The sequence below is a fragment of the Mustela lutreola genome, chromosome 1, assembly GCF_030435805.1.
Source record: "Mustela lutreola isolate mMusLut2 chromosome 1, mMusLut2.pri, whole genome shotgun sequence".
NCBI classification, from domain to species: Eukaryota; Metazoa; Chordata; class Mammalia; order Carnivora; family Mustelidae; genus Mustela; species Mustela lutreola.
In genome coordinates, this window is record NC_081290.1 from 88,842,914 (window position 1) to 88,855,996 (window position 13,083).

Sequence of the window (13,083 nt, forward strand, 5' to 3'; positions counted from 1 at the left end):
CCCAGGAGGCCTGGAGACATCTGAGAAGCCACCCCCACCCCCACCACCTCCACCCCAGACATCTCCCAGACTGATGTTTCCTGGTGTGTTTTGCCAATGGCATCTCCTTTATGTTATTTTGCTGTAACTGCCGAATTGATACAGTAACATGCTTGTTTTTACCCAGGCTCCAGCTCAGTTGAATCTGTCTGGGTTGAGTTAAGGAAAGAAAGGCCACTCTGTTTAATACAGTTATGAAAGCTTCACCAACTGCTAGAAAGACAGCAGGGCGGATCAGGGACACCACCACTGAATACCTCAGTCTGAAGTGCCAAAGACAGTAGGGGTTCTCAAGAGCTTGTCAGGAAGCTGCTGAGATCCTCCAAAAGTCCACTGTCTTGTTCTGTAGCCGAGTACTGGGAGCCACTGGTTCACCAGACCTTTTCAGAAACTTGCCAGGAATTTCACGTCCGGCCGATGCCTCTGAATGCAACTCTCACCTCTGATATTTTCCACAACTTGGCAAATGCTTCTCATTGACAAATTCTAGCAAGGGATTCTGGGGAATGCAGTTCCAGGCTCTTCATCCACAGTGGAGCAGAGAGCTTGTAAGGAGATGTGGATGGTGCCCAGCACTCCAGTAGTGTGCATGGTGTGACCGTGGTGTGACCACTTCAGCAAGGTAAGGACACAAACGTTCCACCGAATCCACCCTCTGAGATCTTGGCCGAGTAGCGCAGAGATATCTAAGCTTTCAGAGGCAAGAGGGGCCAAGTTCTGGTGAGTTTATTTTATGCACAGCATTCATTTCCCAGTGGTAGCTTCTTCACTGGAGAAGTTGGCAATGTAATTTGGGCATTGTCCAGCCTGTGTGCCCCCAAGGATGATTTCCTAGTCTTGCCAGACATTGTGCCAAGGCACCTAAAATCCTTTAGTAATTCTTTGCTCATGATAGTTAGGATGGGTTCTTATTTTTTACAGTTAAAGATCTTGCCAGGCACCTTAAAAAATAAATCCCGGGGAACGCCTGGGTGGCTCAGTTGGGTAAGCAGCTGCCTTCGGCTCGGGTCATGATCCCAGCGTCCTGGGATCGAGTCCCACGTCCGGCTCCTTGCTCGGCAGGGAGCCTGCTTCTCCCTCTGCCTCTGCCTGCCATTCTGTCTGCCTGTGCTCGCTCTCTCCCCCCCTCTCTCTCTGATTAATAAATAAAATCTTTGAAAAAAAAAATCCCGGGCACCTGGGTGGCTCAGTGGGTTAAGCCGCTGCCTTCGGCTCAGGTCATGACCTCAGGGTCCTGGGATCGAGTCCTGCATTGGGCTCTCTGCTCAGCAGGGAGCCTGTTTCCTCCTCTCTCTCTGCCTGCCTCTCTGCCTACTTGTGATCTCTCTCTGTCAAATAAATAATAAATAAAATCTTTAAAAAAAAATCCCTCTTTTTAACTAAGCTAGCTTGAGTTGGGTTTCTGTCCCTTGAAACTAAGAGAGTCCAGATTTTTTTTTTAACTTTTTAAAAAAATTTGTTTATTTATTTAAAAATTTTTTAAAAATTAACATAATAATGTATTATTTGCCCCAGGGATATGGGTATGTGAATTGTCAGGCTTACACACTTCACAGCAAAGGGAGTCCTGATTTAAACAGCTTTGTTAATTTGGGCTGAGAGGAAGAAGGTAGTGAAGGGAAAAGATTTAAATATAGGTAAAGGGGTGCCTGAGTGGCTCAGTCAGGTTAAATGTCTGCTTTGGGCTCAGGTTGAATTGAGCCCCACATTAGGCTCCCTGCTGAACAGGCTCCCTGCCTGCTTCTCCTTCTGCCTCTGTTGCTCCCCTGATTTTGCTTGCTCTCTCTCAAACGGATATATAAAATCTTAAAAAAAAAAAAAAACAACAAAAAAAAAACAAACAAAAAAAGCAAGTATAGGTAAGAGTAAGACCATAATCCTAGAGGATGAATTTTATACCTCAGGGAGGAAGGGTATCTTTTCACCCTCTGAGCAAGAAGAAAAGTAAGAATGAGTATGGACACAATGTATTTGTAGGAGAAGGACAAGAATTCAGGGTGATAGGCCTGTTGAGCAGGAATTAAAACCATCTGCTGGAAGAAATGGGAAGGCTCGGATCTTAAGGAGAACAGCGAAAGACTAAAATCAATATCATGCGGGGTGGAGAAAGAGCCAAGGAAGGACATATTAAAGGGTTGCTAAGAAATGCTGAGGATCCCACTGAGACTGATAACCCAAGTTTGTTGCAGGGCCAATCTGTGATATGATTGGTTGTGTCCAGTGACACTCAGTAACCCCCAGGTGGGGCAGGCGATGGTGTGGTCTGGTCCATGGTCATGTGAAGACAGTAGACTGGACAGAGAAGAGTGGGCAGAATGACGAAGACCGGCTGGCTGGGATGCTGGGCTGGGGGCTGAGCAGAGAAGACAGTGGAAGCAGGGGAAAGATTGGTAGGCTGGGTGAAAAGAGAAGGAGAGATTTGCATGATGTCCAAGAGTAAGAGAAGATACGGCTGTAATGGTACGAGAATGAGGACAGGAAGAAGCAGTCAGGGAATGGGATTTAGATCGCAAGATTTTAGAGGAGAATGGCAGTGTCTGGGGCACGAGGATGACTATTACAGCATCCTTCAGAGGGTGGGTCCTCTCCCTCCCCTTGCTCAGGCAAAATCCCTCCGCAGTAACTCTTCCCCAGATGTTCTCATCTCATCCAAGTAAAAAGATTGCATAAAGGGGAAAAAAAGAGGAATACTGTAGTTCCATCCATCACATGCTTTGATCCCTGTTAGACTGACTGCTGGGATGGGCACATATCCACCCTGCAAAGGGTTTCCTTGTATAAGCCTACCTCCTACCTTCTTATGTCTACCCGAATGTTAGCAGAATTCTGCTGTGTCACCTCATTTAATCTGTCAGACGGAGTGCTCTAACTGGACAGATCCTGTGTATCTTTAAAAAATTTTTTTTTTAAATTAAAATAATTTATACGCAGTTAGCATGCTAGGGTCTGACACAATAAATTTGTTGAATGACTGAAGAAAACCCCCAGATAAAGAAACCAATGCTGAGAGTACCATCGACGTACCCTTGAAGTGGGAGTGGGTTGGGGCTGGGGGTTGAGTAATGAGAAATTGGAACGTCCCGCAGCAGTGGAGCAAGGATTCTTGGGGACTTAATTTTGGTTTTTGAGTGGGATGGGTGGGGACTGAATCATGAGCATGGAAGATGAGGGTGGGGTTTAGTGGTGAGAGTTTTTTTGGAAGGAGAATGAGGGATGAGAAATTAAAACCAGTCTTCCTGTTTATTTTTAGGCATTAACTAAATGAGCTCATCTAATCCTAACCACCACCCCATATTAGGAAAAATCAAATCACATCCAAGGCCACATGCTAGTAAAGTCATAAAACAAAACTTTACCAATCCTGAGACGAGATCTCTCCAGAATTCAGAATTCTTGTCTAAGAATATTATCTATTTCTCTGGCAAAATTCTCTTCCAAGGTTTCCTTTTAACCTTTTTTCAATCTTCCTCATCATTCTGAATATCAATGGTTTTCAGTTAATAGCAACTATCATTAAACACAAAAACCCCGCAGCACACAATGGATTCATTCATCCATTCACTCATTCTTTCCAAATATTCAAGGTGCAGTAACTAAGTGCAGAGTACCGTGTTAGGGGCAGGGGATGCAGTAGTTAAAGAGAAAAAGAGAGTCAAGATGCTTGTGCTTTTATAAGTAGACTGGGTATTTTTACTGTCTGTTATTGCTAATAGTGCTGAAGATTTCAGTCAAGCTTAAAACATTCTGTCTGAAAGATTCCTATGAGAATCTCCTTTACGTAATTATTTACCCAAGACCTACATTCCAGTCTCCTGCTAAGGCAATTGATTTACATTTTACTGGATAAATAGAAATACTGTTTTGAATAAAAACAGTGGAAGGACATCTAAAGCTAAACCTCTCATAGGAAGTCTCTGTTTTTAATTTCTGGCAGGCACACGGATCTCAATAAGGGGAAATTAAAGGATCTTCTCGTGATTTAGCACTGTTGGCTCAGGACAAGGTTCTGAAAGTCAATCTGGATCTATTTTCCCTAAGGACGCTATGATCACTTTAAATCTAAAGCGCAAGGACAGGGAGCCATCAGAATGCTGGTGGCATCCCCCATGTCACTGCTGGGATGTTGGAGTGATGGGAGAAACAGGGCAAAATCTGCAGAGAGATGCACCTCCTCTTCTCACCCCCATAGGTCATGGATGGATGAGCTGAGGCCAGGTAGGTGGCTTGAATCAAATTCCAAGTAGTGCTTCTGGCTTCCCTGGCACCATCTGATGGGGACCGTGTGGGCCTGCATCTGGAGCAGAGTCTAGTTTAGCTGTACATCAATAGGCACCTCTGATGGAAGACTCTGGATGTGGGAGAGGGGGAGGTAGAAGGGAAATGGTACCAGGAATCATCAGGTTGGTTCCCAGAAGTTGGGGGCTGCCAGGTGTGAATTGGTTGGTGATAAGACAGGCCTGCTGCCTTAGAGCAGTGGAACTACAGGAGGTTAATTTTGTTTTCCCTGTGAGAGTGGGGGCTGAGTCAACAGAATAGGAGCCGAGAATCATAAAGTTTTTGGAAGGAGGAAGAACCATGGAGGAATGAAAATGTTCTTAGGCATTTTCACAAATTAGCTCATTTAATCCTAGCCACCACTTTAGATAAGGAAACCTAGGGTCACACTCCCAGAGTGCAGCACAGTGGGAATTTGAACCCAGTTTTCCCTGACCTCAGTGGATATGTTCTTTCCAGCTCTAGTCTGAGAGGCCTGGCATTCCTGCTTTCCTTTGGTATCTATCCCCTATCTTCCTCCTCAAGCATTCTCTTGTTTTCTCTGCTTATTGCAATTCATGTTCCTGTCTTCTCTCTTTCTTCTTTAAGTAATTACAATTTGTAGCAACTATATTTATTAAACATACCAATTTTGCTTTATTTCTTTTAAAGATTTTATTGAGAGAGAGAGCGCATGTGTGCATAGGCGGGGGAGGGGCAGAGGGAGAGAAAGAGGGGGAGAGAGAGAGAGAGAGAATCTCAGGCAGACTCTGCACTGAGCATGGAGCTTAATGCAGGGTTTGATCTCATGACCCTGAGATCATGATCTGAGCCGAAATCAAGAGTGCGACACTTAAACAGCTGAGCCACTCAGGCCTCCCTAAACAAATTTAATATTAGAGTAGTTGAAAATTTTATTGTCTTTTAAAACAAAAGATTCCCACTCTTCTGTAATTAGGGAAAGCTTGTCTTGTACTTACTTATGCAAAGCCTATTACCCATTTTTCTCTCTCTATCAATCATTATGTTTAAGGAAAACAGGTCAGTGGATGTATAATCAAAATATTACAGTTGGAAGATGTAGAAACTGAACACAAAGAAGCCTAGTGACGCATTTAGAATAAACTGGCTAGTTCAATGATCCAAATAAAGGAGGGCAAGAGTGACAGTGGGAAAATCCTGAGTTTACATAAATTGAGTTTCACAAGTTAGTTTGTAAATCAATTATTTGACATTTGGTATATTTCCTCAATGAAAAGAAAATTTTAGGTGGGAATGCCACCTGATTATCTCATCAGAAAAGAGCTGAAATCATTATTTGTACCCAAGAACTGTACAACAGTGGATGAGCAAGTTAACTGGAGGGTCTGGTGGAGACTCTGACGATGGCTTTTGGACACTGATCAGGGACTTTTGGAAATGGATAATAGATATTTGTTGTTAAAATCCATCAATTAAATATGCCATTCAAAACAGCATCCAAGTGGCAGTTTCTATTTATGCACTTTTCATTCCGTGCACAAAAGAGCATTTTCCTTTTGGTTTTGCTATTCACCTAACCAGGGACCATCCTTTCTTTTCTTCATTGTCTTATAAAATATCCTCCCTTAGAGCCTAATGCAAATGTCATAGCAATTTTTAGAATCCCCTGACAAAATATTAGTGGTCTCTTCTCTGAAACCTGTTGCATTTTGATTACATTTCTTTTATGATGTACAGTTTGTCCCCTACTTTAGTTTTGGGGTACCCAGTAAATAGTTGTCAAATACAATTAAATTGTAACAATTCAGGTTTTTCCTCAAGAAATGCCTTCAGACCACCTTTGCAAAATAGTGTTGCCCATACCCTAGTATACCCATAGTGTAGCCCTGCTTTATTTTTCTTATAGAACATAATAGGACACAACAGAACTATATAGAACATATAGGACATAATAGATATTTGTTTATTGCCTGTCTCCTCCACCACAATTTCTGACCTACTTTGTTTATTTCCCCATCACCTAGAACTGTGCCTGGTCCAGAGTAGGGGTTGAATAAATCAGTGTATATGGAAGTGAAAGAAATACTAACTGGGATATATCAAGACACTGGATCTGATCATTCATTAGTTCTATAGTACTTAGCTGCAGGACATAGAGCAAGTCATTAACCCATAATGGGCATTTCCCTATAGAACCAATAAGATTCTTAGATCTGATGTCATTTCATTCCTCTGAGAGTAGGAAGCAAGAGACGCAATGAATAAACGGAGTTCAGGTAGCTATGCATGGAAAAAGAATGCTCTAGGCCGCTTACAGGGCCTGCTCTTGGTGAAAGGCAGATAGAAAGCACAGAGTGTAAGCAAGGAGAGATGCAGAGAAAGGGCTGTGTTCAGGTGCAGGGGCATGTCAAGAATGCTGGGGGAGCTGTGTAGTGGAGAGCTGATGGCCTACATTGATGCTGGGCTGCTGGAGGAAAGCTCCCAGAGAAGAGGGAAGGCAAGCTGAAAGGGGAGGCTATGTGTATGTTGCAAGCTCCACATACTTTTCGATTTTGCCTTCATTTCCAGTAAACAACCACTCTGCTGTGACTTTTTCAGGGCTTGATTAAGCACGTGGCTCACATGTGAAAGCAAATGAAAATGTTCTATCCCAAGAATCACATTAGTTCTCCATTTAATTTGACAAGGCGACTTCTTTATTCCCCAGAGCAGACTAGATTCTAATCTCTTATCCTGAAATCTCCACAGCACTGCTCTTCTCATCTGAGAGTATGGGCTCTTGTCTAGTGTTGCAAGCTTCTCCTCTTGCCTTGTTGCCCTTGCCCCTTCCCCCACTTTGGGAGGCCTATGAAGGGCACTATCTTTGCTTTTTCTCTATCAGTCTAATAAAATATCCTGGAGTCAGTCTCTGACTCTCAGCCTCTGTCTCCCCCTCTCTCATATACTTACGTATTTCATACTCATGCTTAATGTGTATTTGAGTATAAGTAAATTTGAGTATACCTCAAATTTAAGTTTTATTAAAGTTCTAGGCTCCTTTGTAAAATAGGAACTGACCCAGACAGAGGTTTTGAAATTTCCTACATAAGCAACAAAGGGCTCTATACATTTCAGGGAGGGCCCTCTAAGAAGTAACCACTGGCACTTTTTTTGTTTGTTTACTTAGAAACACACTCAAAGCTTTACTCTCTTTTCCAGAGGACGGTCAAAGATGCACTGTCCTTGGCTGCAGTGACTGTCTCGCCTTGCAAAAAGTCGGCTACGCCACGCTGTGTCCGAGTAGCTCTGCCAGGCCACCGTTCCTGCGGCCACGGTGAGAGGAGAAGCCCCAGCGACCCAAAACCCACAGTCCTGGACAGAGTCCCCACGCCCTTCCCGCTGCGCGAGGACAAGGAGGCCCAGCGGTCCTTCGGGATCCGAGCCTTCTCCGGTTTCCAAAGCAGCTGCAAACCCGCCCCACCCAGACTTCGGGACCCAGGACTAGAGTCGCCCCGCGCAGGCGCACTGAGGCCGGGGAAGGGGGGGGCCGGGCTCGCTGGGCCGGCTGCGGGAGGGGGGGGGCGGGGCGGGAGGTGTTTCCGTTGCCTGGAGTGGGCAGAGCGCAGCTGCCTGGAGCCACTTCTGTTCGCATCCCTACACTACCTTCCCCGCCGGCGCCCCGCGCTCTGCCGCTCCCTGGGAGGTTCGGGGCACTTAGGTCCCTCTTTCACCCTTGGGTGAGTGCTCGTCTAGCCGGGGGTGGGGGCTGCGTCCGGAGAGGGGAGCCGCGGGGAGGCTCGGTCTGCGGCTCGCTAAAGCGGCGGTGTCTCTCTTGTCTTGCAGTTTGGCATCACCTTCTCCTGACCTGAGCAGTCGCCATGGCACAGGTATGACCGTGCGCCCCCCGCGCCGCGCGCGCATTTGCCAACTTTGTAAGCTGTGTCAAGGGAGTTCTAGCATTTGTCCGAAAGCCAACAAAGTTTAGGAGTAAATGAAATCTGCCTTCGAGAAATCTGCTACACCTTTCCTGTTTCTCCTCCAGTCCCCCTCCCTCCCTTTCCTGTGTCGCTGGCTTCTTTCCGTCCAGTGCCCGCCGGAACCTGCTCCGAAGCAGCCGGTGGGGCGCAGCAGCCGGTGACGTGGCCGGATTTGTGTGCACTCCCTTTTTGTGAGTGAATGTGTAAAATCCAATGAACCTAAAATTAGAACCAGAACAGGAAAAGCTCTTAGCGGTCAAGTGAGCCGCACGCGTTTTTTTCCGTGTCTTTCTTTTTCTTTCTTTCCACGCCTGCCGTCTTTATTTCCTTTCTTCTTTGCTCTCCTCTTCCTTTCCCCCCGCCTCCCTTCTCTTTTTTGCTCCTCTCTTCCCCTCCCCTCCTCTCCTTTCCCTATCTTTCCTTGTATTATTTCCATACTACGAGTGGGCATGGCTTTTTCCAGTAGAGCTCTTGAGATTTTTCCAGTTGCTCAACACAATTTTACTGAAAGGAACTGTTCCGGTAGGCACTGCGTCCTCCCCCCTGCCCCCCCGCCCCACGCAAAAGATTAAACAGAAGAGCTGCTTTTCTTAAGTAACTCGTGGAACGAGTTCTAAAAATTGAGTTTGCCTTGGGATTGTTTCAGAACGTGATTACCTAATATTGGTTTTTTTTTGTTGTTGTTGTTGTTGTTCTTGACAAATACAGGAAAGAAACATCATTCATGTAGTAGTCTTTAAAAACAAAGACCGTGTTGTACAGTATTTTGTGAAGAAAATATCAGTCCTAACAACTCCAACGCAAAACTAATTTTACAGATCTTGGCAATCAATCTGGCTTGTCAGATAATTTTTTAAAACCAGTAGTTTGGAGTTCCTGGGTGTCTCAGTTGGTTGGTTGTCTGTCTTCTGCTCTGGTCCTGGTCCCCGGATCTGGGATCCAATCCCACATCAGGCTCCCTGCTCAGCGGGGGTCTGCTTCTCCTTTTCTTTCTCTCTGCCTCTTCCCCTGCTTGTGTGCTCTCTCTCTCTCCATAAATAAATAAAAATTTAAAACGAGTATTTTAACTCTCAGATAGTGTCCTCTCTTTATACTCTTCATTTATTAAATCAGATTAAAACAAATAAACAAAAAAACCCCGCCAAACATGACTGACTTATCAAAATTGAGTAAGGTTTCAAGGTCCTTTCCAAGAGAACATGGGAATATTATGAAGACCTGGTAACTTTATTAAATTTATACAGTGTTTCCATTCTTACTTCCTCTTTTGAACTTAGGAAATATTACAATAAACCAGTTCTCATATTACTTCAAATGGAAACTTTGGTGTAGGTTCTTCCCCTCATAAAGGATACTTTTATGTGGAACTAACTTTCCTTCACTGAGTTGTTTTTCTTATCTTGATATGCTGCTGTGGTGATGTGAATGATGATTGAACAAGCATCAAAGAATAATTCCCTTTATCCTTGCTCATTTGGGTGTTTCTTGTATCTCTTTCCTAAGTTGACCCAGTGATGTCTGAAGTTCTTCAATCAATTCCTTTCAATTATATAGACTCCAGATAGCACAAATTAACATGTTTTCCAATTATGGACATTAATTATTTCAAATAATGAAAAGTATAAAGGCTATTATATACACAAAACCTTGGAGAATGGTGGTTTGCATTATAAAATTGGGGGCATGATCTCTATCACAGTAGAACTCCAGTATTGTTTCCTATCAAAACCACAGTTGTTAGTCATCATAGAAGTTGCAAGTAATGTTAAGAAAGATAGATACAGTGTTGAATTTTGCACTTTGTTATTAGTTCTCCTTGGAAACCATGGAAGTAAAACATTTTGTTAAAATGTTTAACATTAAGATAGAGTTTTGTTTTTATACTCACACATTTGATGGGATGCAGAATGCCCCCGTTAAGAACTTGTACTTTTACTGTCAAAAAATACCTTGGACCCCAGTGTAATGGTAGGAAAGCTGAAGTAGTTTCAGTGTTAGGTTTCAGATGGTTTCTATGGTAGTATGTTTTGTTGACCTGTGGTTATGGGAACCAGAGACCTCCACTCTGTGGCCCTCTGTAGAGTAGTGAAATCAGATGCCTCAGACTTAGAGGTGCATATTTCAGCCATTTAGACTGTATCATTAAATATTGTCTCTTACTTATTGAAGAATGATAATGTATACTCCCACAGCAGTAATTCTTCATGTTTATAAATTGTACTTTCCATACCAGTGTTTTGTCTTTTTACTTGATCTTGGGACCATCCTGCTAGTCATAGTCTACAAAGATCCATCAATCAATTATATATGTAGCTCTTGGGCATGACCGTCTTGTTAAGAATTTAAAGAGAAAGCATTGACTTACTGATCTTTGATAGAGTTTCTATTTTTATACAAAAATATTATTAGGGATATTTTATACTCCTGTGTATATTTATAATAACATTTTTGCTTATTTGCTATATAAATTATACATTTTAAAATCTCATAATTCATATCAATATAAATTCTTAAAATTTTACTTTGATGATGTCAGTATAGGGAGACAAAGTCATAACAGATACTGTGAGCTACATAAAAAGTGATTTATATTATCATGGTGAGTAAATAATTCAGAGCTGTGATTATATAAATGTAACTTTTTAAAAAATTAGTTTTTAGGGTCATTTTTCTCAGTCTGACTTAACCATATTTTGGGTTGGATTTCTTAAACTGAATTCTGACCTATTTCTCTCTTATTGCTTAACTTGCTCATGCAGGTTTTTAAAATCTCACTATTTAGCTAGAGCCAAATTATTTTGCAGATACTCTAATTTATTTTAGGTACATAAAAGTACATGCTGTACTTCTTCTGTATTTGGTTTGGAAAAATCAGGAGTTGGCTGTATTTCAAAGATGAATGATCCATTTAATACATTTTAATTCAATTCGAGTCTGTATAATTTTCTTTAAGATAACAAAACTTTAAAAAGGTAATTCATGGGGCGCCTGGGTGGCTCAGTGGGTTAAAGCCTCTGCCTTCGGCTCAGGTCATGATCCCAGGGTCCTGGGATGGAGCCCCGCATCAGGCTTTCTGCTCAGCAGGGAGCCTGCTTCCTCCTCTCTTTCTGCCTACTTGTGATCTTTGTCTGTCAAATAAATGAGTACAATCTTAAAAAAAAATAAAAAGGTAATTCATTTCAGTCTGTATAATTTTTTTTATGATAAAACTTTAAAAAGATAGATTTTGGGGTGGGGCACGTGGGTGGTGGCTCAGTTGGTTAAGTGTCTGCCTTCGGCTCAGGTCATGATTACCTAATCCTGGGATGAAGCCCTGCCTCTTTGGGCTCCCTGCTCAGAGGAGAATCTATCTGCCCCTCCCCGTCCTCATGCTCTGTCTCTGTCTCTTAAATAAATAAATTATATATATATATATATATATAGAGTATAGTATAGAGTATACTATATATATAGTATATATATATATTATATATAGTATAGTATAATATATATATTATATATATATATATATATAGAGAGAGAGAGAGATATTTTAGATAGATTTTGGGCAATCTGATTTTGGCTTTATAATATTGTTTATAGAGTTAATGTATTTAAATCAGCAAGAATGTCATGAAGCAAAATCAGGCAACATAATTTTCACTAGAAACTTCATGAACATCAGATTTCTCTCCTCCATACATAAACTGTGCAAGGTTTGATTAGGAATTTCTTTGGTTGGTTTGAAATCATTGTACTGTGATAATTTATAAAGTGCCTGTGCAGAACTAGCAGGATCAGTGTAAATAAACAGATTTGAGATGAGGTTCATTCTAGAGGAGTTGACCAGATATTGATTGTATCTTTTCATGCCATTCACTTTAAGGTCAAATCTCTCCTTAGAGATCTCTCTTGATACCTTAGATCAGGATTACCTATACTGCTTTGGGTTAGTGTCTCTCAGTTCCTGATACCTCTGAGTCTTGTTTACATTTTGAATGCTGAGAAAGAACTAGATCCAAAACCGCTTGGCTGCTTGGCAAGCCACTGAACAATTCATTGGCTTTCAGCAAATCTTAATTCTCTTGTCTAGATCTGGTCCCTTTGGACATAGGTTGGGAGCTAGTGAGAGTTGGGCAATCTGTGGTTTTCTTCTTTCAGTGACTTAGAAATTTTAACATCATAGAAATATATTTTTATATTATAGATCAATTTCTGAAATAAATTTTATTTTTACATTATAGATCAATTTCTGAAATAAATTTTATTTGTATGACCTGTATAGTATTACAAAACTTCACAGACGCATTAGTTGATCTTTACAAAAATTAGTGCTCGCAGGACCTTTTTTTTTTTTTTTTTTGAACCCATCTTTTCAGTTTAGTAGTTTATATAATATGTAAACCTGTACGCAGTTGATTTAGTGGAATGAATGTGTATTCCAGTTGGTATCATTTCTCTGGACACCTGTTCCTAACTGTTCTCTTTATTTCCCATTCATGGGTACAGTCATGAATATATGAAGCTTTTGAGTTCCCACTATGCATCAGGTATTGTTAGACCGGGAAAATAAAAAAGGAAATGGGACAACAGTTTATTGGTATAACAGATGCATTGCTATGTCCATTGTATGCATTATTTAGTGCTTACAATACAGTTTTAGAAATCAGTATTACTATTTCAGTTTCACAGAAGAGGAAATTGCGGTCAGTCACTTACGTGGCAGTGTTCAGATGGGACAAGGAGGAAAGGCATTATATGTAGAGGCAACACCGGCAAGAGTGAATGCTCAGAGGTATAAAGGTGTTTTGCCTGGCCAGGAGCTGCAGACAGTACGGTATGGATGGAGTGAAGCTGTGGTCAGGTGGGGAGA

The 13,083-nt window shown here is 41.9% G+C and overlaps 1 protein-coding gene across 1 annotated transcript in view; it reads left to right on the forward strand.

Annotated features, from left to right (window-relative positions):
* The first annotated feature begins 7,832 nt into the window (after window positions 1-7,832).
* ANXA5 (annexin A5) overlaps window positions 7,833-13,083 on the forward strand; it is a 28,778-nt gene continuing 23,527 nt past the window's right edge. Inside the window, exons 1-2 of the mRNA XM_059169290.1 lie at window positions 7,833-7,991; window positions 8,098-8,141. Of these exons, the coding sequence (XP_059025273.1) occupies window positions 8,133-8,141 (9 nt within the window). The 5' untranslated portion in view covers window positions 7,833-7,991; window positions 8,098-8,132. The remainder of the gene's footprint in view (window positions 7,992-8,097; window positions 8,142-13,083) is intronic.